This window comes from Pelmatolapia mariae, linkage group LG5 (genome assembly GCF_036321145.2).
Source record: "Pelmatolapia mariae isolate MD_Pm_ZW linkage group LG5, Pm_UMD_F_2, whole genome shotgun sequence".
Lineage (NCBI taxonomy): Eukaryota > Metazoa > Chordata > Actinopteri > Cichliformes > Cichlidae > Pelmatolapia > Pelmatolapia mariae.
Window position 1 is genome coordinate 22,923,413 of NC_086231.1, and position 24,668 is coordinate 22,948,080.

Consider the following 24,668-nt stretch of genomic DNA (forward strand, 5'->3'; position numbering starts at 1 on the left):
TTGTGATAAATATGAACTTTATCCCTTTATCCTTTATACTGAATGAATAACATCCAATGTTTACTGTCATCTTACAGCTTTGCTGTTATCTAACCAGTGTAGGTGCTTAGAAAGATATTTACCTTAATCATCCCATAAATGTTGTGCTTATCTGAAAAACCTATTAATATGATCTCCATTTAAAAAAAATGCTGAATAAAAAAATTTAAACCAGAAAAACATTTCATCTACATAGAAGAAACAACTGTTTTTTTGCTGGCATTAAAAAAGTGAAGTTAGTCTTAAGATTTAAAGTTAGCAGCCAGCACAGCATGCTCATTAAAATTAAACCTAAAGGGAAGAGGAAAGAGAAAAATGTGGTCAGTAGTGTGATGACTTTAAATATTTTATTAACATTTTTGGCATATTTATCTGATTGCTTTAAGAGACGACAAAAAAATACAAAAAAAGTGAATTCGATATGAAAGAAGAACATATATAAGAAGGGATGTGAGGGCAGGATAGGTCTGTTGCAACAGCTCCTGCTAGGCGTGGTCACCAAAATGGTTTACAGTACAGGCTGATGTGACAGTATGCTAAACGTTATGTCAGCACACAAATAGCAGCAATGGAGCATAATTAATAATTTTTAAAAATATCTGCTGACCAAAAAGAAACAAAAACATCTGGGATGCACAAGAAGTTTCTGCCTAAAAACATTTACACGAATCAATTCCAACACCCGCATGGAGGCACTTGTTTGATATCTAAAGGTGATCAATATTCTACTGTAAGGTGTTTTGACTTCACTGATTGACGGTGCAACTGCAGCTGATAAAAAGACTTAATTTACAGAACTGGAGATAAAATTAAAACACTTTAAATGGTGGAGTTATCAGCAAATGAAGACCCACTGCCATATTTTTATGAACATCTCACAACCTGTAACACAAATGCACCGTCTTCTGCTACAACTTAACTATCGGCAGAGGAAATGTGGAGATTTCTTAACAAAAGACTTGTAATAGATTATAGTGGAAAATAATGTGACGTGAGAAAAAAAAGGATGAACATGAAAACGTTTGGCTGAATTCAAAGTACAGCCCAAGATAACATCACTGCAGAAAAAAAAGACAACATATCATTTTCAAATTTGATTTTCAAATATACCTGAGAGCAGCAAGTAATATTACAGTATGGCTTCTTTTTACACATTCAGATCTGTAGGCCAACAGTCCAACTAGTGAGAAATTCACTTTATGCAAATATAAGGCCTTACTTCTTGCCCTGACGGAGTTTGATAACTGAGAATTGCTCTTCAGAGTTTTCCTTTGGAGACATTTGATATGCATTTCTAAAACACTTAATGATTATCCACAGAAAACACACTCAATATGAGGATTACATAATTTTTCCCCCCCTGAAAACATCAGAAGGCTCCAATGAGTTTGGCATTTCTTTTCATTGATATAAACATCTGTGATTTTCTTGGTTGCTTGATGGAAAAAAGTAAAGCACATGTATGTAGTTACACTTTGACACCAAGCACTCAAGCATTCAAGGGAAATGAATAAACAGGACTATGAACCTCATACTGTCACCCAAGTCTATTTGAGCTTCTTCCTCTCACATGGTTTCGATTTTAATCATAGCAGATTTTTAAAAAAGGTAAACAGCACAGAGAGTTACAGAACATTTCTGCTTATTTAAACAGCTTCCACCAACACAGCAATTAAAGGCCATTAAACAGTTTTTAATGTAATTTCAACAAATTGCTATTAAATTTAATTATCTCATAACTGTCAAAGCATGTGGCTTGAACTGTTTCCACAAAATAAGCTGTAATGACTCCATGTCAGAACAAGCACACATACCCACAAGGAATGGAGCAGCTAGTTTTTCCTGTAAACTCACTGTTCATTTAGTGCACAGCTGTTTCTTTGGAAGACTTTCTGAGGATTTTTTTTTCTAAACTTCGACTCTCACCACTGAGTGTCAGTAATTCACTGTAACTAGGAAGAAGCAGCAGAGCTGTGAGGATAAGCTCAGGATGGCTGCAGGCTGTGAGAGTGCCATTTGCTGACATGCATTATTGCTGATAACTAATAGGGTCCATTTGTTAGCTCATGCTCTTTCTGGACTTTCACATTCATTATTCTGTTGAGCCTCTTTTTGACATTTTATGCCCTTTTTTAACTTTAAGATGTTTATGTATTATTGCTACAGCATTACTCCATATTCCTAAAAAATCTCAGATTATTTTAACAATTTCTTACAATATAAAATTTTAAAAAAGCTATTTTTAGGCACATATTTAATATTGACTCATAATTCTTATAAAAGTTTTTGCCAGCATATTAACTTATTCTTCCAGCACGAGGGAGCCACACTCAGCTTCTACACTGGAATGACTTTTCCGGGAACATTCTGGAATTTGTTGATTTTTACCATCGGATCTCCAAAATGCACAGAAGCTCATTCCCTTGTCCTTGCTCTCACCATTCAGCTCTCATTTCCTCCACCCTGCTCATCCACTGAGGGGGTGCAGGTCCACTCTGACCTTCTCCCCAGTGCTCATCATGCCAATGGTAGGATAGAAGCCTCCTACAGGTAAGGCCACTTCCCTCCGGCCCACCACTTTTCCATTCCGGGTGAAGAACACCTGAACAACAAAGAAAATATATTAAGACTATCTGCTGGGAAGATGGCATATACAGTACTGTGCAAAAGTTTTGAGCCACCCCTTATTTCTTTATATTTTGCTTCCATATGAGCCAGACTTTACTGCCGTTTCTTAAAGTGCTCTCCACGCTTTCCAGAGTCTTTCAAAGTTTTTCTGCTTTTACTACTCTTATTCACTCTAGTCCTTGCACCTCACCATTTTCAGACGAATTCAAGCAATAAAAAAGTGCACCTAACTCAAGGGATGAACCAGGGTTGTGCCTACACATAACAGATAGCTTAGAAAATAAATAGTTTCAAATGGTATCTTTTTGCACAAGAAAACTGTCACAAAAACACAACTTTTGCTCCCATTTTAGTTGAATCTGCATTAAAATGCTAAAGATAACACAGTCTAACAGACAAAAAATTGTATATTTGCATTTTTGTACCTACAGTGTTGTTCCCAAAGTGCCTTTAGCTGAAAACTTGGTATATGCACTGTGTGTAGTGTTTACTTAAAAAAAAAGAGCAGATTGTAGAGGATTAAAAAGGAAATAGCAGATCTAAAAAATATCTACAGCAGATGACCAGTGTCTGAAAGTCAAATCCTTAAGAAATAGGGGGAAAAAATCCAGTAAAGACCTGACACAGGACCTGAGAGATGCATCTGACCCTTCAACTGATCCATCTACTGTTCACTGAAACCTCAACAGAAACAGTCTCAGTGGAAGGGTGGCTGTCAAGAAGCCATTCTTAAGGAAGGGAAAAGGCTGGGGTATGCCAAACTACACAAGAACTGGACTGAAAATCAGTGGCAACAGGTCTGAAGGAGTGATGAATCCAGATCATTTTTCAGCATGATAATGATCCCAAACACACTGCCAATGCAGTAAAAGCATACCGGGACAGAAAAAACACACAGTGGAACACTATCAGTCACCCCACAGCCTGGACCTCGACATTACTGAAGCAGTGTGGGATCATCAAAAGGCAGCCAAGATCCAAAGAAGAGCTTTGAATGTCCTTGAAGAAGCCTGGAGAAGTATTCCTGAAGACTACCGAATGATAAGAAAGCTGTCTAAGAGTGCAGGCTGCGTGGAAGAGTAAAAGGGGATCATACCAAATACTGACTTTCAAACTCTTCAAAATTGTATAAATTCAGTTTTTTCCTTATATACTGTAAATTCATTTATGGCTTTATTGTTTTAATAAACTGCTGCACCTGTTTCCCATTTTCCTATCAAAACATAAAGAAATGATTCGAATTTCCACACTGTGAAAGGATCTCACCATGACCTTCCTCCCCTCTAAATCTTCTCCCTCCTCCTCATCCTCATCTTCATTGTTTGCATACAAATCATTGTGAACCTCAAAGGGCTTAGCAACCCCATCGAAGTCCCAGTCGTCGATGTCATCTGAAAGTACCCAGTAAGAAAGAAAGTGAGAGGCTGCACATGTGAAGGCACTTTGAAAAACGTGCGAACAATATCACCTCCGCCATCAATGCTGAAGTCACGCGGAAACATAATGCCGCAGCCCATGATGTCCCCTTCAAGGCAGCGCGGCCCAAACGGGTCCCCGACCCCACTGCCGTGGAACAACTTCCCATCATCTATGAAGAACAACAAGGAATCTGATTACAACTTTATTCCACATTAACAAGAGTATTACATAATAAAGAAACAAATGCCGATATCAAGATATAAAACCAAATCTCTCATCTGCCAACATGTAACAGTGAACAGTGTAAAGAAATATCCATCATTCATTTTCCAAAGAAGCGATTCTGGACAAACACACGGCCACTCCAGCAAGCAATTTAGAGTTTCCATTTTACCTGATCTGCATGATTTCGACTGTGGGAGGAAATCAGAGCAACCAGAGGAAACAGACATAGACATAAGGGAGACCATGCACCGATTACACTGAAACAATATCACTCTGAAGTTTACATCTTTTCCCAAGTGCTGGGAGTAAAATAGAGCTACTCAGGAATCAATCAGAAACATTACATTAATACAACTTAAAGCAATGATCAGTAATAATAACCATTCAGCCCTTTTTAAGATCGCTGGAAACATTTGTTTGGTGCCATTTTCTGTGTCACAGATGGCTACACAATGACTGTGTCCACTACAAAAAAAAAATGTCCATCGTACCATTGTGACAATGGGACTCAAACGTGGGCTTGATTGGAGTGCAAATGTTTACAGACAGACAGTGACACCTAATCATCCACCATCAGGATCAGACTGAGCACTCTCACCTGCATGATAAGCTATGGACCCTCTGCTCCAACCTGGATGTCTGTTTTTTGGATAGTCCTGAAAATCAAAAAAGAAATTAGCTGTGGCTGATGATGGAATAAATTACTGCTAGGCTGATTGTTTTATTTTATACATTTATTTCTCTAAGATGGGATGCTTATCATGACTTTTTTAGACATAATAGACGTCCTAAAGGTGCTGTTCAGAGATGCCCAGCAGAAATCTTGTATTATTTACAGTTATTCAAAGCTGTGAGGGATTCTTTTATCTGAAATAAAACCAGCCTAACGCTGACTTTATAGGTACATGTTTAGCCTAAATTTAGGTGGTTAACGTATCCACACAAAGCCACGTACACAGAGCACTGGAGTGATTGTGTGCACAGTGACAGGTAGAGAAATCGCACGTTGCAGTGAAGAAGATAAGACTGGAACAATACCACAGGCAAGTAAATAGTAGACAGTGACACTTTCAAAAAACCCCAAAAGGAATGCACTATAAACAAGTGTTCCTTTATCCAACATAAGCAATGATTGAGCAACTAGTAACTTAAGCATTTGTTACCTTGTGATAGAGAGAGAGAGAGAGAGAGAGAGAGAGAGAGAGAGAGAGAGAGAGAGAGAGACCCTTGTTTTGATTTTTGCAGCAAGAGGTAATACTTCCCATCAGCAGACTGATGCATCTCGCAGGAGATGACGGGGGATGGAACTTAACCTCAGGAATGACCGTTTGATGGATTTATAATGCTCCACTAAAACCGCAGACACACTGAGAAAAACAATTCCTGGAAAACAATCAGCACAATGACAGAGCTCTATTCTCCACGACGTCTGACCCGAGGGCACGGCGTGCCCACACACAGTAACTAACAGCAGAGGAGTGAGGGGGAGCTTAACGTCAAGGGTGTCTGCAACAGCAATCCATTACCTCCCAAGCTGAGAGCACTATCCCAGCTGGCAAAGCAGTGGTGCGATTATGAAGAGTGACGCTCAATCAATTAGCATCCAATAACTAAGAACAGCGAGCACGAGCGAGCTGGCGGAGAACAACAACATCTGAGCCAAACTTCATTTCATATCACTCATTCAAACGATGCAATCGCTGCAGCCTGAGCAATTATTACAGTGTGTTATTTGTATTAAACAGGATGTGCACAGAGTTCACATGAGGCCAGAGGCAGTTTGTTTTATCTCTGATGTGTAAATATTTAACAGATCCAATTTAGTTTCAAAACACAGGACATCATTTTCCAGTTATGTAGGATTTACTCCACATAAATGATCCTAGATAGATAGATAGATAGATAGATAGATGGATAGATGGATGGATGGATGGATGGATGGATGGATGGATGGATAGATAGATAGATAGATAGATAGATAGATAGATAGATAGATAGATAGATAGATAGATAGATAGATAGATAGGCAGGCCCGAGGAACTTGTGCAATCATTTTTTGCTAATCTACAATGATTGACTATTTGGAAATATAGAAGAAGTAGGACTAACTTTCCTATTCAGGAGGGCAGTCGGTAAACATGTTAGCATGCATATGGAACAACCTTCTATGGAAAACCAGATGTAGCGGTAAAATGAGACAATATTTATTCTGTTGTTAGCTTTTCCTCTTTCGGTCATCCATCACTTAGACTGGAAACAGTGAGAGCAGTGGGGCAAATGAGGGAGAGCGATGACGAGGTGTTAGAGGGGCAAAGAGAAGTTTTCTTTACTGACAGATAACCACGGTGTGTGTATAGTAAATTACCCCTTGTATCAATGTCAGTGACATGTGATCATTATCGTGATGACTGTAACGAGGAGCCTCTTACCCTGCGTGCCAGCCCCAGTGCAATATAACACTTCTCTCCAGCATCTGTGATCTCCAGCTCATAGTAGTGGAAGCGTGTGTTTAGAGGCCGACGGGCTTGAGCCAAGCCCACATCCACGATGCTCTTCCCTTTCCCTACGTACTCCAGCAGCTGCAGACATGACCCATCAGACATGTTAAACATGCACAGCTAGTAGGAGAAGTCATATAATATTACATACAGACATTACTTTGAAAACAGTATCAAGAGTGTACAAGATGAATCTGATTAGGTAGCAAGGTACTTTATACCTTTAAATATGAAAAATGTGTCTATAGGTAATTTTAAAGGATAAAATAAACATGAAGTTGTATTTCAATCTTATACATAAATCCCCAAGCACCTAAACACAATTTCTGTCAATTCACCACATTCAGGATTTGGTGCTACAGCTGACTAGAGGCGAGTTACATTATCAAACTTCCCTAGTGCTGCATTTAGATTATGTTTTAGCATATGGCATTATCTCAGAATCGAGTAACTAAAGTCCTGCCAGATTTCCAATGTAACTTCTGCTCTGCTAATCTCAAAAACACAGTGAGGTCCATATGTTTTTTAAACAAAGGCACAATTCTGGTGCAGACATTTAGATTTGATTCAACAAAATTGTTGCTTTAACTGTTTGGGAAACAGCCATTTTAATACACAGTCCCTCACTTTAAGATGATAAATATTAATTTAGCATATCAAAGCAACACAATTATGAATACGAGGATTTTTTTTTTTTGGATGAAACTTCTTTGCAGTCTTGGACTGCCAGAAGTCTAGAACCCATGGACCAAATGCTGTTTCCTTTCTTGAAATGCTCTGCCAGGCCTGAACTGCAGCCGCCTCGTTGTCTCTGCATTAAGTTAATACATTTCTTTGCCTTATGAAACTTTTGGGTTACTTCTGCAGTATGGTCATTATCCGTACCCTTCAGAATTGATCCTTTTACTTCTATCAGCAGTCAGATCATCAATAAACACTAGTGGTCCAGTTACACTGGCAGCCATGCCATAACATTGTCTCTGCATGTCGACATGACAGATAAGACCGATATCCTCTGGATCATGAGTAGTTTCTCTCCTTCTTCATACATTTTTTTTTGTTCCCATAATTCTGGTACAAGCTAATCTTGGTTTCATCTGTCTAAAAACTTTTTTCCAGATCTGTGCAGCCTCTTTTAGATGTTTCCTGGCAAAGTCTAATCTGGCCTTCTTGTTCTCTGAGTAACCTTGTTGTAAACCCTCTCTATTTACATTCAAGTGTCTCCTGACTGTAGACTTACGTCCTCGAAAGTGTTCTTCACTTGGCTAGATGTTGTTGTTGTTTTTCTTAAACATGGATATAATTCTGTCATCATGTACTTTAGTTGTCTTTGGTGGCCTTTCAGGCTTTCTGGTGTTGCTGAGCTGGTCATTCCTTCTTTTTAAGAATGTACTGTTGATTTTGGCCTCTCCTGAAGTTTTTTTTCCCATTTCTCTGCCATCTATTTTGGATTTTCAACCCAACAATGGTCTCCCTCACTTGTACTGCCATGTCCCTGGACCTTGTATTGAGAATTTCAGAGAACAGATACAAAATGCAAATTCATCTGCGTAATATATTTTGAATATTGAGTGAACAGACTTCACCCGGCCGTAAAACGGTTTATCAGCCCAATTACTTTTGTGCCTCTGTAAATGAGGGACCATGTAGAAAATGGTATGGTTAATGCCATATTTTTGCTAAACCCCTTGAATTAAACCTGAAAATCTGCACTTCACAACATCTTGGTTGTTTTGTTTATAACAGCTGTTTGTTACAAAGACCAAAATTACAAAACAAAAACGTGTTACTGTCCAAAAGCATGGACCTACCTTTACATGAATCACTACTTTCGGAATTTATTGCAAAAGCTTTAGAAGCCTACAGAGATTACTGAGACTTTCCAAAATAATTTCTCCAATAGTTGAATTTAAACAGTGTTGCTTTAGTCAAGTGGGTGGTCAGTCAAATTGTATGTGTCACTCTGACAGCTTAAAAGACAAAACTGGAGAAAGAAAGTTTATCCGAATGATTATAACCACTACATTATATTTGACTGCTAGTGCATGCTTGCATGTCTGATTCTGCACCAGCTTGATTACAGCTTCTGTTTCAGGTTGCTATAAACATTCGCTAAAGAGAGAGCATGTTTCCATCTAACATTAATGCAAGAAGAAACCAGTGTTACACCAACCAGTCAAGCTAGAGTTCATATCCATATCTAAGACCTTTGACCTTTTGGATATGAAACAGTACCACTTATTTTATCTTGGAAATTTTGTTATAATTACTGAGGCCAAGTGAACATCTATACCAAACTTCATGAAATTCCCAAAGGGTATTCAAAGCTGGCTGATGGACGAGCTGAAAACTTAACGCTTCAGTTGTTGCTGGTAAAACCCAGGCTGCAATACTGTGCGTATCTTTCTTTCTATGACAGAAATTAATTTGTCATCTATGCATTTAACTGTCTGGGTACGAAACAGGGGCTGCCCTGTTTCGTACATGCAGCCAAGAAACTCAGCCCTACTAATTTCATTCTCTCTCCACAGGACCCATTAAAATGTCATCAGAGCAGATGAGGACATGTGCACATAATATGACCATCTGAAGATACCTTCATCAGTTAAAAAAGCCAGAAGTGCTCTGCCTAAAATCTCATTAAAAATAAAACAGTTACCCAGTTAACTCCTATTTTTTTTGTCACAACGAACAAGTGGGATTAAATTTTATCATGATGCCATTTTGCATTCTTAAATCTTATCTAATGTATTATTTGTTAAATTAGTATTTACTCCTGATTAATTTCTGGAGAAGTTGAATATTTTTTTTCTTTAAGTAGAAAACAGTTGCTCTGATGCTGTAACTTTGGCTGACCTCACAGCTATCATTTGGATTACAGCTGCTAGTTAATCATTCAGTAACCTATAAATACCTGTGCCGGTTTTAGCTCATGACAATATTGAACTTGATGATATAATATTGTTGTGAAAAACGAAAATGAGATTCAAGTAGATAAAGAAACCCAAACATCTGAGGAATTAGTTCTGATTGAATAGAATCTTAAAAGTCCTGCGGCGTTCTTACTGATACCACTGGCAATGATCCACTGTTGCTGTTGTCAGTAGCAACAAAATAAAGTGAGTAACAGAATGATACTAACGTAACACATAATACCAACAACTCCATACCTACTGCAGTAAAGCAAAAGCAAGACCCAGCAGCAGACAGACATGTCTGCTGACAGCGGACAGCGGATGTCTGCCTACTCACTGCCCATCTGTATATGGAGAGTCACATAGAATGGCTTTAATTTAAGATAAAGGTTGATCATCTCAGTCTTTTATAGTTAGTCTCACTAATGCATGCCCATGTTAACCCATTTAGGTGTTTGCTAAGCAACATGAAGACATCGCAAGATATTGTTCATATTTTTGATTTTTGTGGCTAAAATGAGAAATTACTGTCACTAAATAAAAATGATATGATGCTTTTAGAAGGTGTTGTAAGTACATAAATGCTACAAATGTGTCACTTTATCACACTGACAGGTGGTTGCTAGGCTCTTTGATAACATCTGATATAGATAAGAATCTTTAGGGACCTAAGCTGTGCCTGTGTGCTGATTCTGATTGCTCAACTATTGATTGTGTAAGAGAAGTTCGCAAACAAGCTGAGATTTTGTGTATTATAGTCAGACTCTTGGTAGCTAAAAAGTATTGCTATAGAGCTAGGATGCATAATCAAAAAGATGAATCCTTGCAATACTGTGTGTGAAATCCTCAAGAGGCTTAGCCTTTTGCCAAAGGACCATAACATTTTTTTTTCTTAAAGACCTGTCTGGTTAAATAAATAAAAAAAGAACTTTTAAGTTAAAACTCGTTGTGCTTTTGGCATCCTAGTGCTATCCTTAACTTGTGTTCCTGAAGGTCAGGCTGGCTGTTCATGCTGCAGCTTGCAGGCCCTGCACTTACACAAGAGAGGGCCATGTTTTTAGAAATAATGGATAAACAAATGTGCGGGTGGCATGGAGGTTACTCTAAGAGTGCAGTTTTTGTGTGTATCAACTGCTGAGTCAGACAAAAACATTGTAGCCAAGCAGTCAAGGGGGGGGGGGGACGACCCAAATGTAGAAAGCCAGAGTTGTCATTGAACACCTCGGAGAAAATGTTGCTTATTTTTCTATTGCTTTGTTTCACTTTAGTACTTCTTGTCTTTACAATCTTGAATATTGCAGTCACAATTTCTGTCACAACATCAACGTTTTGGTTGTAATGTGGGTGATGATGCACTAATTCCATCAATGATATTATACATGTGAGCACATTTCTTATGTTAACTCTTTAATTCAAAGCCCCCTTTTAAAGGAATATACAAACACTGACTAAATGGTTTATAGCACAGTATAGTTTAGCTGTACCCCGCTACATGGGCATAAACGTATAGTATTTGTCACCAGTTGCTACAGCTTCTTAAAGGTTTAGAGCCAGTTTAACCACAAAATGAAAGTCTTTTGATTTAGAATCTGTTTTGTGAAAGTGTCCTGGGTTAAGAGCATTAACTTGTTTTGTGATGACAGAAGAAACCAGAGATCCTAGAGAAAACCAGCACAAGCCCAGGGCGATTATTTGGTAACCACTGAGCCATCATAATAGTTACAAACAGTTACTGTACTGCTATAAAGTTATGTATTATCCTGTTTGCCTCTATTCATAATAACTAATACTTAGATAAAGGCTTACACCACATAACATTATGTTGTATTTTTCAATTGATTCTCTTACTTTAAATCACTTTAAGAAGACTCAGATGGTGTCTGAACATGCTGGATCTTGCAAGGGTTAGTTAGGGTTAGAGTCATGATTCTTCTCCTGATTTAGCAATAACATGATGGACAGTTTGAAAAGATTACCACATCCAGTTCAGCAGAACCAAACAACACTGTATGTTTGATCTACACTTTCTTTTTCCTACATTACTTACAATACAGCTCTGACAGTCTGCTAGAAGATTTTAGTGTATTATGCCATTAGCTGCCAATATAGCTCCAAGCTGCTATCCTCAAGAGACGGATGAAGCTCTGTTCATTTTCTATTCCACACCACCTGATATTTTTCATTATCTACGCTGCTTTGTTGCTCAGTGAAGTGGCTCACGTTAGGCAATTTATCATCACATCCTCAAGGCCAACCTGTTCCAAAGAACTTACCGTGCCAGTGACCTTGACATCATGGAGACGAGCCCAGTCCTCTTCGTGACTGTCAACTATCATCTGTCCATCATCCTCCTCCATTCCCCATTCAGCATTCAGGTCCAGCAGCACTTCTTCACCTAAAGAGTGCATCCCCACTGCAGGGTAGAGACCATCAGGAGATGCTGGGATCTCCACATTGCCAACCTGAGCACACAGTCAGACAGTCTTTAAGAGATTAGCAGCGAGAATATATGAAATCTGTGTAAAGTGATACAATGGCACTTATGGGGTGCACTACTTACTTCGTGACCATTCTTGGTGAAAAACACTGTTAACTGTCCATCTTCACCATCTAGTGATATTCCACAACCGATTCTGTCACCTCTGCAGCATTTTGGACCAAACTGCTGTCCTACAGTGTTGCCATTATACAGCCTGCAGAGAGACAAAAAGGAGAGGCCATTTACCTCGCTATAGTCACTGTAGTCATTGTTTCCATCTTTACAAAAAAAATCAGACAAAAAAGCCTTAAGTCATTGATCTAAGGATCTAAGGTACTGCATTATGTGCAAGTGTAAAAGTAAGAAGTCGTGTCATAATCTAGGTCTCGCTCTCTTTCTCTTTCCAATCATTTACTGTCAAAGCTCAAACAAAAACACACGATATAAAACGGAAAACTAATGATCCAAAAAAATTAAAACATGCTTGTTTACAGCTGATGGCTTTCAGTTCCAGGTCAGAAAATGCCCTTGGTAAGTTTTCATCACTTCGCACTTCATTCTTTTGAAGGGAACATACAAGAAACCTTCACAAAGTAGATAACCACACCTGCTCAATAAATCCTGATGTGCAGATCGACTATTCTTCGTCCAATTGCTGAAAGCATTTTATTCTCACACTCACAAGAGCCAAACACTAAATATGTGAGTGTGCTCCTTCAGGCTGTTCCCAAAAGTATTCAAACGAAAGTGCTATGTTTCTGGTTCCTCAATCATGACTGACACATGAGCACACACTGCTAAAAGTCTTTAATGTGGAGCATATCCATATCATGAATGTAACTGTAAAGAAAATAATTGTCACATACTTGCCATCATCAGCATGGAAAGCCACAGAATTTGGTAGCCAGCCTGGTTGATGATCCAGTTTGTAAAACTGAGGCACCAAACCGACAGCAATCATTCCCCTCACTCCTGTTTCGATTATAGTCACCTGAAAAGACCAAAAGCACTTTTACCATCTATTAAAATCACTTTTTAATGGCATTAAGAAGAAAGTGTGCGGTCCTTCTAGCTGCTCCTAAATCCAAAAGCTTTGAAACAACCTGCAACAGAATCAGTGACTTTTATTAAACTGCTTCCTGCAACACAATGATCTTATCTTTTTTTAATTGAGAATTATTATCATTACTCATATTGTACTATATTTCATATTAACTTGTTGAGCTTTGCATTTTTGTGTCCTATGTTCTTATCTTTAAACTTTATCTTAAATGCGACTTATATTTTTTAGTTTTGTCTTTTTTTGCCTTTTGAATTTTCAATTCCATTTTCAAATGTGATATAGAAACAAAGTTATTATACTTTGAAATGTAAAGATGCTTTTATAAAAAAGTGGGACAGTGTTTAGAAGATCTGCAGTATGAGACCAAGCAGTGAGGTTAAAGGATGCATATGCATACCTTGTCTTATGGTGGCAGTTGGAGGACAAGGTCAATTTAATCACTAATAAAAAGACGCATAGTATGTGCATGTTCACAAATAACCAGGATTTAAGCTAATTCTTGCATAATGTATTATAATGCTGATGACTAAAAGAGATGTTAATTACTAGCATGTTAATATATTGTATAATACATGTATAATATTGTATTTAGAACCAATATGAACCTGGTTCTAATGGAACGTTAGTACTTTTGCGCCAACATAAACATCTTTTGTTTATGAGTCCTTATTTAGTCATAAAGTAAAGAACAGCACTAAAACAAATGCTGATGGATATCTGATCATGTATATCCTGCTGTTATTAATACATTTTATTCAACGTGGTTTTACCTACTAGTTAAGAGTTTTTAAGTATTTTATCACAGCACATAAACTGATCTGAAAAACCAACTGCTAGGGTCCTGCAGGTTTGTTTGCCAGATGGGTTCTACTGCAGATTTTTTACATGCTGTTACATGTTTTATTTTGGACTTGCAATCCTCGTCTTTTCACTTCATAACGTTTCCAAACCAACTTGATGCCAGATCTTTGTACAACCCCACACGATGGTTCAAAGTGAATACTACTAAGTAACGAGCTGGGCTGCACCACTGTTATGATAACTAAATAGTGACCATATGTCATCATCCCCGGGGAACCCTTAAAGGACACAATGCAACTGGAGCACTGCTGGCAAATCCAGGGCAAAGAGAAAAGGAAACTTTTTAAGTTTTTCCCATGACCTCAGCACTCATCTCCTGAGAGAAAGAAGCAATATTTATTTCTTTTTTTGTTCTACTGGAAAGCATGTGGGTGAACCCTAAAATCTGCAATCAGGCCAACAATTAGCATCCACTTAATCATTTATTAGTTGAAAAGCCCATTTGCGCAAATTGTATTCTTCCTCCTCCAAGGTAACTCCCATACAGTGAGTCACTAGGGTGAAGCACATGAAAGTATCAGTCTTGAGGGCTGGTTACTTTTTCACTCTACGTCAGAGCAAGCAGGATGTGTGTGTGTTGGCAAGTTTGAACACGGCAGATTCTGATACATTCACTGTCCTGGGATTTTTATGTTGTACAGTATGTAGATTACCAGAAAATGTAAAATAAATACAGGGTGCATGGCTTGACATGAGCTGTGACTATTTGAACTATGAACTGATTTGTCAGGGATTAAGTGACTGAATCATCAGACTCAACAGCTCAAAAGTTACCACCGAAACTTAAACACTGAGTATCTGTTTTTCTTTTTTTAAATTACAAAACAAGTATAATGGAGACCCAACTGGGTACTTTTGCTGGTGCTGATTAAAGAAGTTTTCAAGTAAGCGATCAGAATCAGAATTTATTGATGTTGACAGTAAAATCTGGCAGCCCAACGAAGAAAGAGGTATTTTGTAGCCTTCGAGTACACAAACATATCCTTAAAAAACTGCATGCTGAAGATGTCAAATACTAGCCTACATAGTTTGCTAACTTTAGCTAACTATATCTTCCCTCATTAGCTGGCAAAATTGACAATCATTTGCTAGAAATGTGAAGTTTGATTTTGCAAATATTTTTCTAGAATACTCACAATAATTTCAAAAAAATCACTTTTTTAATTAAATGAAACGACACTAGCTATTTACAACATCATAAAGTGAGTTTTCTTCTTTGTAGCATGAATTATGATTAAATGTGATTGCTATCATGTACTGAAGCTTCAAGAACAAATATTTTGAATCATGGGCTCTTTCAAGGTCCTCCCTTGATTCAAAAATGTAGCTTCAAAAGAAAAAATGAACCCTCAAGTGAAACCTGGTAAACTGAATGAGCTGTGGCTGAAAATTAGAGCTACTGGAAATATGTACAGTGTTGTTTCAAAAACATGCAGGTATGACTTTGAGAATTTGGCTTCAACAGCACAGAATGTAAAAAAACAAAACAAAGGAAAAACCTGCCAAGTGATTCCACAAATCACCACTGCAAGCTGAAACATCTTCGTTTCTCAAAGGCATCATTTTTCCATGAAGTTTCATGATTCATCTCTCATCATGACTCCAAAAACGAAGGGGACCTGCCAAGTCTTCTTGTGTCACACAAAATAAAGAGGGAGTGCCAAGACTGAACTTCCTATTACACAGTTTCAAAATTAAATGTACAAGAAATGAATGTTTGTATTTTTCAGCCACACAGTGACTGTGGATGTTTGATCCTTTCGCATCCACCAAAATGAATCATCCATCCAATCGTCTATCTATCTTCTGCTGATTTTCTGGGTTCGGGTTGTGGGGGCAGCATTATAAACAGAGAAACCCAGATTTCCCTTTCCCCAGCCACGTCTTCCAGCTCATCCGGGTGGGGACACCCATAGGTGTTCCCAAGCAGGCAAAGAGATATAATCTCTCCAGCGAGTCCTCAGACTGCGCTGTGGGCTCCTTCCAGTAGGTCGTGCTCGAAACACCTCACCTAAGAGACATCCTACTCCAAGCCACTCATGGAGACCAACGACCAAGCTCCTCACGCTGTTTCTATAGAGTCCAGCCACCCTTAAAGGGAACTCATTCCCGCTGCTAATATCCATAACCTCATTCTTTCAGTCACTACCCAGACAATAGGTGATGGTAGGAATCTAACCCTAACCGACGGGTAAAACACAGCCTCACCTTTACACTCATAATAACTCATAATTGATAATCAATTTTTTCTCACCTTTAGGAGTCTGTCTATTCTTTTTAACAGTTCATGCATCACTCATGAACTCATAAACTTTTTATGTATATATATTTAAAAAAAACGACTCATTGTTGTAACTCTGCATCATTGTGCTTTGAGCTTTTAGTGTCATTTTGTAGCATTAACACTTGAGAGAGTCCAGACCTGGAAAAGCACCTAGCCACATGACTACACTATTTACAATAAAGCTATCAGATTACAATCATAGGCAACCTCATATGTAAGTAATGCTTAATAAAATCCTATGACAATAACAAGGTTTTATTTCTTCTAGCTACTCTTTGTTTAATGTGTGCAATTACACATTGTGTAGTTGTAGGCTCAGTGTATAAATGAGCAGTTTATAAAATGTGCTGATAACTTCTTGCATTCCCAGAAGCACTGTATGTTACTATATAGTGAGTGACAGAATGCCTTGCTGGCTAGTGCAAGTGCAAAGCATGGAAGAGGAAAGCGAGAATATTTTTAAAAAAAATATTTTACATATTTGAAAAAATAAGAATATACTATAGCAACAACCAAATCGAAACAATTAAAAATTAAACAAAATTTATTATTAATTTGTACTGTTGTCAATGTATTTTTGTGCATTCATATTGAATGAGTGGCCTGAACAAAAACCTGCAAAGTGTTACACAGACAGACTCTGTATGAGTTTTAAATATACTGCTGAATATTTTACAAGTGCCTGATGATTAGATTCAGTTACTTTCAGGCTCAGACGGGACCACCATTTCTCTTCGATAACACCACACAAAAGAAGTTCTTCTGTGCACAATCACTTTCATTACTTGAACGGAACTTCCACATCAATTAAACTGCATACTGCAGAATGAACACATAATACATTCAAGTCTTCTAAAACTGCACTGTCATGTGGAAACGGGCCCATGGCTTTTTTATTAACACTGAACTACGATGACAGCGCAGTAAAAATACATTTAAAACATTTTTTATTCAATACCCATTTGGGTTTTGTGAAATGTGAAAATTCACAGAGGTCATAACTAAGAGAAGCCTACACTAGAGAAAGTCTACAGAAGTCTTCGATTTTAAAAAACAGTGAAAACAGTCCAGCTCAGAAATTAAGAGGGTGGCAGAAAACTTGTTGGACTTTCCAACATTACATCATCAACTAATCAACAGTAAGAGTGAACTCACAGCAGTAAGAGTGAACTCAGCAGGCGATCCACACTGTGCCTGAGCATGTTTAACCCCCCTAAGATCAGTGTGTTTGGCCAGTGTGAGTGTGAGAAGAACTGGGCACAGGTACAGTTCAGTTGGCAGGGAATTAGTGTCATCATTAACCATTTATGAGCATGGGAATAATAGTTTTAATACAAAGAGCTTGTTAATTTCTAATTAACAAATGTACAGGTAAGGTGAGAGGACAGTGTGTGACCACTTTCAAAAGTCAATTAGAGAGAGAGAGAGCAAGTTTCTGAGACAAATTGAAGTGTACACACACCCGTTTCTTTAGGTGTAGTGTGAGTGTATGACAGCAGACGAGAGGGGAAATCCATGTAATGATGCCTGATGTGAATACACCCAAAAATGGTTCCCAGCTGTGGCCATTAAAACCATATAGCTGGTCCCAATTTCAGTTCTTTAATGTGGCAATCAATCCAAGATATCATGGTTATGGACACGTACATTTTGTTGCAGAATAGGCAAGACAAGTGAAAACACAAATATCAGCGAAGTTACAAAAATGATCACAATGGTGTTTTAAGTAAACGCATAGGATGGTGCACTTACTTCAAAATAGCGGTTTCTTTTCGACAGTGGCCTGGCCGCCACAAAGCAGCCAACTTCATCTGAATTCCCATGATACCTACAAAGAGATCCGTAATAATCAGCACTTAAGTGAAATCAGATGCCAAATTAGTAGAAAGGTTCACTTCCATCTTCCAAAGTGGCATTGCTTTTACCTGAGTACGTCACCATCTCTCAACATCCTTTTGAGTCTCTCCCGGTAACGCACAGCTCGCACCTCACGAATTTCTCGTATTCGCCTCCTCCAGTTTAGAAAGCGATAATGAAGGTTTATGTCGTCCATGTCTGAAAACCATCACAATCTAGAACACAAAGAGCACATCTGAGATAAAATAATTGGTTTTAAAACACCAAAAGTTACTGTACAAGTGGACCACTCCACCAAATTATGAACAAGAAATGTTTTTACGCTGACTCTATCGTCTACAAGGCACAGAGGTTTAGTTAGTATATAACTGACATGAGTTTATGAGACAAAATTAAATATAAATGCAGTCATCAAAAGTATAAGTTTGGGAAATTCAGGGGCAGCACAGGACCTCCTTAATAAAACAGTAATGATTTCTGACCACAATATTGTGCAATCAAACAATACGAAGGACTTGGGTTTGATCCTCAGGCCAAACCCTTCCTGTGAGGAGACTCTGTTTTTCCGTTCACATTTAATCCTACTTTCCAAAGACAAGCAAAGGCCTGGACAGGGACTTCACCCTGCCAACAGGCACGAACGTGAGCCCCCCCCATTGTGTTGGCCCCGTGACGGACAGGTTTTTCCCGTGGGTGACCTACACGCTAACCGAACTGGGGCTGACTCAAGAATAGACTGTCTCATCATCAAGATTCCCATGAATACATGACTCCCAGATTCATTTTGTCTCTTGCTCTCTTTTCTTTATTAAGTGCTGATAATAAAAAGGCTAATCACTTACTAGTAAAAGGATGCACACGTATTTTTTCCTAAACTATACTTTATTCTTATAATATTCAGATAACTATCAAACAAGACAAAAAACTGAAAAGCTTAAAAAGCAGGAGCTTGAAACAGAAAGTTTTGTATTATAAATGACAAATAGATTTGTACTTCACCTGTTAGTTACCCAATCAGCTGATGTCTCAGGTCTACCTCTGTGATACTACTTTCTAATATTAAAGTCTATAATCAAAGCCGTGCCGACTCAGGTGACAGTACACACAAAGTTATATTTTTCTTTTTTGAAATTCAAATTCACCCTTTACTACAGAGGTATATTTGTCGTGAACGGTGGTGTGGGTATTTTCTTTTCACTGAGTCAGAGGTGGATCATTATACAGACATGCGCAGAGTTGAAAAAGTCTGAAAATGCTGCCATACACTACTGAAACCTATGTAAAATACGAGTCACTATCATGCGAACATATAATATATATGCGTGCGTTTTTTTGTTTTTGTTTTTGTTTTGCCAAAGAAAATAAATATGAAAGCCGTAAGGTCGTACTATCACTTTGTTTCCTGCCTTTTAACCGCTACGATTTACTAATTTACGAGCCTTCCCCAAACACGACACTGCATTTCCCAAACTACAGACAGGACTCTGTTGGCCGGCTAGCTGCTTCAGCGCCACAACATTATCTCGCTTTGTGGCTGATTATATGACGTAAACATGGATACACTTGAGTTTATACCCACACTATTCAAAGTCCCCCTGTCTTATAATGATTCCTTACTGTTTTATAACTTGTAACGCGTCGTTCTTCGGCTTTTCTTCCAATTTTAAGGAGGTGAACTCTGCCACTTTATGCCAAGCCAGCGCTGTCGGAAGTCCCGCCTCCTCGACCAATCAAACGTGAGGATGAATACGGAGAGAAATATTTAACCTGCGCAGTGCCGCGAGACAGCGATGCCGTTTGTAGTTTTTTTTATTTTTCCCCTTTTGATTTTACAGTTTGCGTTTTTTACGTCTACATCCAACTCTCTTTGCATATGATAAGAAAAGAAGTAGCGTGACCGACTCGACAATACTTTAAAAATAAAAATAAAACATATGTTTTAATTTATAAATGGCTGGTTTTGTTTTATTTGACCAGGTAGGTAATTATTTTGCTCCTAGGAACGAACTCTTATGCGGAAGTATTGGTTTTAGAGCATACAAAACGATGTTGTTACCATTAGGACTGCATTCACCGACTTGAGGAAAAAAGTAATAGGTTGAAATAATCTGGATGCATCATCCAGATAAGGAAATCCTAGAAAGTTGGACGTTGCGTAACGCACGTATGGACTGAACCTTCCGGAATAGGTTGAAAAGATTAGGCTGGGTACCCTGCTGAACATTCCCCTGCAGATACAAGCGGTCCTCAAACTGTGACAGTAGTAGTAGTAGACTGTATCAGGTGTGTAGAATATTGATAAAATCTTTCTTGAAACTTCTCATCTGAGAAGCTTCTTCAGATCTAAGAGCAATTGGTGGAGAATCCCAGATTTTTAAGCCCTATTGGGAGTGTACCTAAGAGGGTCCTGGACCCTGGTAATTCTTAGTTTTAAATTGAATTTATTTTTATTCCACGTATTTATGAATTTAGTTATACATATTTCATTTTCACTTTGTAACAGATATTTTAATATTTTAATCTAGTGGATTAGTGGCTCTGTGGTGTAATAGTCAACACATTCACCAAGATTCCCAATCCATTCGAACCTCAGGGGTTCAGAAGCTCCTAGAGCTCACATAAAGTCCCAAGTAGTCCCAAGGCTGGATAAATAGGAGGGTTGTATTAGGAAGTTCCTCTGGCATAAAATCCGTGCCAAATCAAACATGTGGATCCATCCGCTTTGGCAACCCTTTGGGAAATAAGGGAGCAGCTGAAAGTACCTTATTGATCTCTTTTTTGGATTATTTTCTTGATTTTGAAATGTCAAGCAAAACACTGCATCCCCCTCACAGCTTCTTATGAAGTTGAACCTCAGTTTGTGAGCTGGTTTACAGTTGTATAAACCGGCATGGAAAAAAATTGACATAAATACTAAACTTAAGAGTAAGTTTGCTTCTGGTGGGGAAAATGAAAGCAGAACCCTACAAGTCCTAGCAACCATGAGATATTAAACGTATCAATTTTATGGCAAAATACTTTGATCCTGTCCTTTAATTTCATGTGTTTGTGATTCACAAATGCGGAATGTACAGGGCGGGACTTTTAGCTTGTGGCTATTGATGTCTTAGTCATCTTGCCTTCAGCGGCACTCCTTCAACATCCCGGTGTCAATCAGTGTCAGCTTCAGCCCTGAGAATCTGTAAACACACTCTGAGAACACACTGTCGATTTAGCGGATAGCGTTTAAAAAAAAAAAAAAAGTAGTGACAATATCAATAAAAAGGTTGGAGGTGTTGGAGTGCCAAAATGCTTTTACTGTTGTTAACGATGAAAAACTTCCACTATTTGGAGTGTTTTTTGAGGCTATAAAGCCAGATTTATTCCTTGTTTTAAACTCTTTTTACTTATTTTTTATTATTTTTTTTATATTCAAATCATTTTAATATTAAATTCTGCTAGAGATTTGAATGCCATTGAAAACCGTGGTGTAATAAAACTAAATTTATGCTGCAGAAAATAAAGTGTCTTTTTCATCTTTTAGCCCTACTATGATTGACTGGCCATAATAAAGCAGCACCTCCGTAAATATATGACGATGATAAATGATCCTCTAAGTGGGGAAAAGGCAGAGCAATGGTGTAGCAAACGCAGCATCACTTGTGATTTATGTCAATGTAGAAAACATAGCTATCCAGTGGCATGACAGGCAACAAATGGCATGAGCGTGCGTGAGCACGTGTATGTGTCAGAGACAAGTCAAATGGGGTGTGCTCAGCTGTGTGGAAATGAGATGGAAAGCTAACATTCTCCATCACGTATCCCTCCCATACCTTTCCTCTTTAAAAGCTGCTGCCAGTGGCGTCTGTCAGCTGTATTATCACTTGCTGCTCTCAGCTGGAGCAAATTATCCAAAACTGGGAACAGAGTTAGAAAAGGGAATCTTGGAACCGTTTATTACTGCTACAAGGCTGCACTGGAACCATTTATTAGCAGACAACTTTTAGTGTAAGATGTTTCTGTGTTTAAACATCCTGGTGCTGCTCCTCCTGCAGCTGGCTTGTTCAAGCCCACTGACCACACCGTCCAGAGGATGTCCTACCTGCAGAGGAAAGCACTCACAGAGGCAGCCGTCTGTAGAGGTAAATGCCACAACTTTGGCTCTTGGAGAGCCGTGTGGCGTCTACACTCTGAGCTGCGCCCACGGTCTGCGTTGTGCACCTCCAGACGATGAGCCAAAGCCCCTGCGTGCCCTGCTGGAAGGCAGAGGAGTCTGCAGTAATGCCAGCAGCGCCAGCCCGACTAAACCAGTCCACGTTGCTGGTAAGTTTCAGCTTACTTTTTGTACCTGGGAGAAGCTATGATTTAATCAGTGAGAGAGAAACATTATGGATTTAGGAGTAATTGAATACTTATTATTATTATTTTGCTCTTGTTGGCTGAGATACAATCTTAAATATCACATTAAATGCTTTTAACTCACTGCTTTTCAGGTTATTATCATGTTATAATGGAAATTGGAGTATGACTAGAGAAATCAACATGTGTTACCAAGCAAAAGATCTCAAAATGTGTGAAATCTTCCTCAATTTAATGGCATAAACGCTAAAATTTTAAAAACTAATGTTCTTGTTTGTTTTTATTTGCTTTCATACACTAGAAAGTACACCTACTGAGGATCCAGATGAGGTAAAAACCCTCATCATGCACTGTATATGTTTAAAAAACAAAACAAAAAGAGCACATGACTGACAGTGAATTAAGGTAGGCACTACATATATCCGGTTAACTCTGTTCCTTCTCTCAGGCTCCATGCCGTCAGCTGCTAACGACAATCATCGAAGGTCTTAATGCCCATTTATTTACGTCAAACCATGATATCTACATGCCCAACTGTGACAAGCGTGGTTTCTTCAGAAAGAAGCAGGTGAGTTTCCAAATTAGATGATTTATAGGAAAAAGGACTGATCTCACATTGACTCTATAGAGACCAGACATCTTTGCATTTAACTCTTTATTATGTCTGTTGTGTTTGCGGCAGTGTTGGTCATCTCGAGGTGGGCGGCGAGGAAAGTGTTGGTGTGTTGACAAGAACGGCATGCCCCTGTCTACAAACACTAAACAGAAGGGTGGTCTGAGCTGTTAAATGCAACGAGGAGGCTGAAGCTTCAGTCCCTGTGTGAGATTACGATGAAGGCACACCAGACGGAGCGTAAAGGGACCGAACACAGTGCCTCTTATGTGACTGTGCGCCAGCAGAGAGAAGGACATTACTATTACAAGGCTGTTTAACAATCAGGTGAAACTTTAGTGTCCATGCGCCCTCTGCTGAACACATTAAAACTTTATTGGTTTGATGTCCTTTCACGTCAACCCTCACAACACGCGGCCATTTAAAAATGCTGTTTGCTTTTGAAGGGAAACCCCATTTGTTTTCATCCTAACATGACACTGATTCTAAATAGTGTAAATGACAGCTATTGATTATTGGATTGATTAACCATAAATAATTTATGATTTTTTTCTTGAAAAGAATATCTATGTAAGCATAGAGAGGCACATTTTCGACATCCACCAGTGGCACATCGTGTTATTAATGCAAGTTTAGAATTTTAAAAGACTGACTGATCACTAGAAAAAAACTCTTTTCCAATTATGCCGGCATAGCTAAAACCTCCAGGGCTGATTAAAGAAGCAATAAATTTGGTTAGGTGAGTGTCTGAGGAATCAGCCTCAGTGGGTTCAATTATATTCTCAAAGTGGAGAAAAACAAAAGAATTTTATCCCGAAACACTTTGTTATTAGGAATGAGTCCTGCACACTGGTGTATGCCAGCTTTTATTCCCTAATTCTCCTCTTCCTCTCTAATCAGCTCAGAAGAAAGTCTTTTTTTTCCATTTTGACACCCAGTCGAACCCACAAAAGCAGTTATTTAAGGTCATTTAACTTCATAAATTTCTCAATCCAAACAATAAGTTTAGAAAATATGGTCTGTCTTTTTTTTCAATTTGTTTTTGTATCTTTTCAGTGTATTTATATATATTTTCCATATTTTTTTAAACTTTGAAACTGTAATTGTACAACTGTCAATGCTGTAAAATATCTCAACATGTAATCCTATTTATGTTACTTTGGTTATGATATTCTATTTATGTTAACACTGATAGCGCCATTAGTGATTAAGGACTTGGGGGCATTTTTCATTTTCAAGACTGATATACGGCGAAACACAGTATTACAAAAATAAATGTAAGATTTTTATTGGTTATTATATTAAAGATTTTTAAAATAAAACATGTTTTAGTTTTTAAATTCATCTGGCCCTTTAAACAAGAAGTCTCAGCTCTTTAGTCTAGTGGTTCCTGCAACCACGATGGAAAGAATATTATGATTTGCTGCAACAAGGGTGTCAAACATGTGG

The 24,668-nt window shown here is 38.3% G+C and overlaps 2 protein-coding genes across 2 annotated transcripts; one reads left to right on the forward strand and one right to left on the reverse strand.

The window, feature by feature from the left end:
* Positions 1–369: 369 nt before the first annotated feature.
* On the reverse strand, positions 370–19,987 carry LOC134627148 (SPRY domain-containing protein 3-like). Its single transcript, XM_063473085.1, has 11 exons — positions 19,886–19,987; positions 18,337–18,483; positions 18,164–18,239; positions 13,070–13,194; positions 12,285–12,417; positions 11,998–12,186; positions 6,741–6,890; positions 4,910–4,967; positions 4,136–4,255; positions 3,934–4,058; positions 370–2,641 (listed from the first exon to the last, which is right to left on the reverse strand). Exons 2-11 carry the CDS (start codon positions 18,462–18,464, stop codon positions 2,507–2,509), a joined length of 1,239 nt encoding a protein of 412 aa, XP_063329155.1. The 5' UTR covers positions 18,465–18,483; positions 19,886–19,987; the 3' UTR covers positions 370–2,506.
* Positions 19,988–22,260: 2,273 nt separating this feature from the next.
* Positions 22,261–23,393, forward strand: LOC134627149 (insulin-like growth factor-binding protein 5). The gene is made up of 4 exons (XM_063473086.1): positions 22,261–22,570; positions 22,908–22,936; positions 23,055–23,174; positions 23,289–23,393. The coding sequence occupies exons 1-4, from the start codon at positions 22,261–22,263 to the stop codon at positions 23,391–23,393; spliced, it is 564 nt and encodes a 187-aa protein (XP_063329156.1).
* The last annotated feature ends 1,275 nt before the right edge of the window (positions 23,394–24,668 follow it).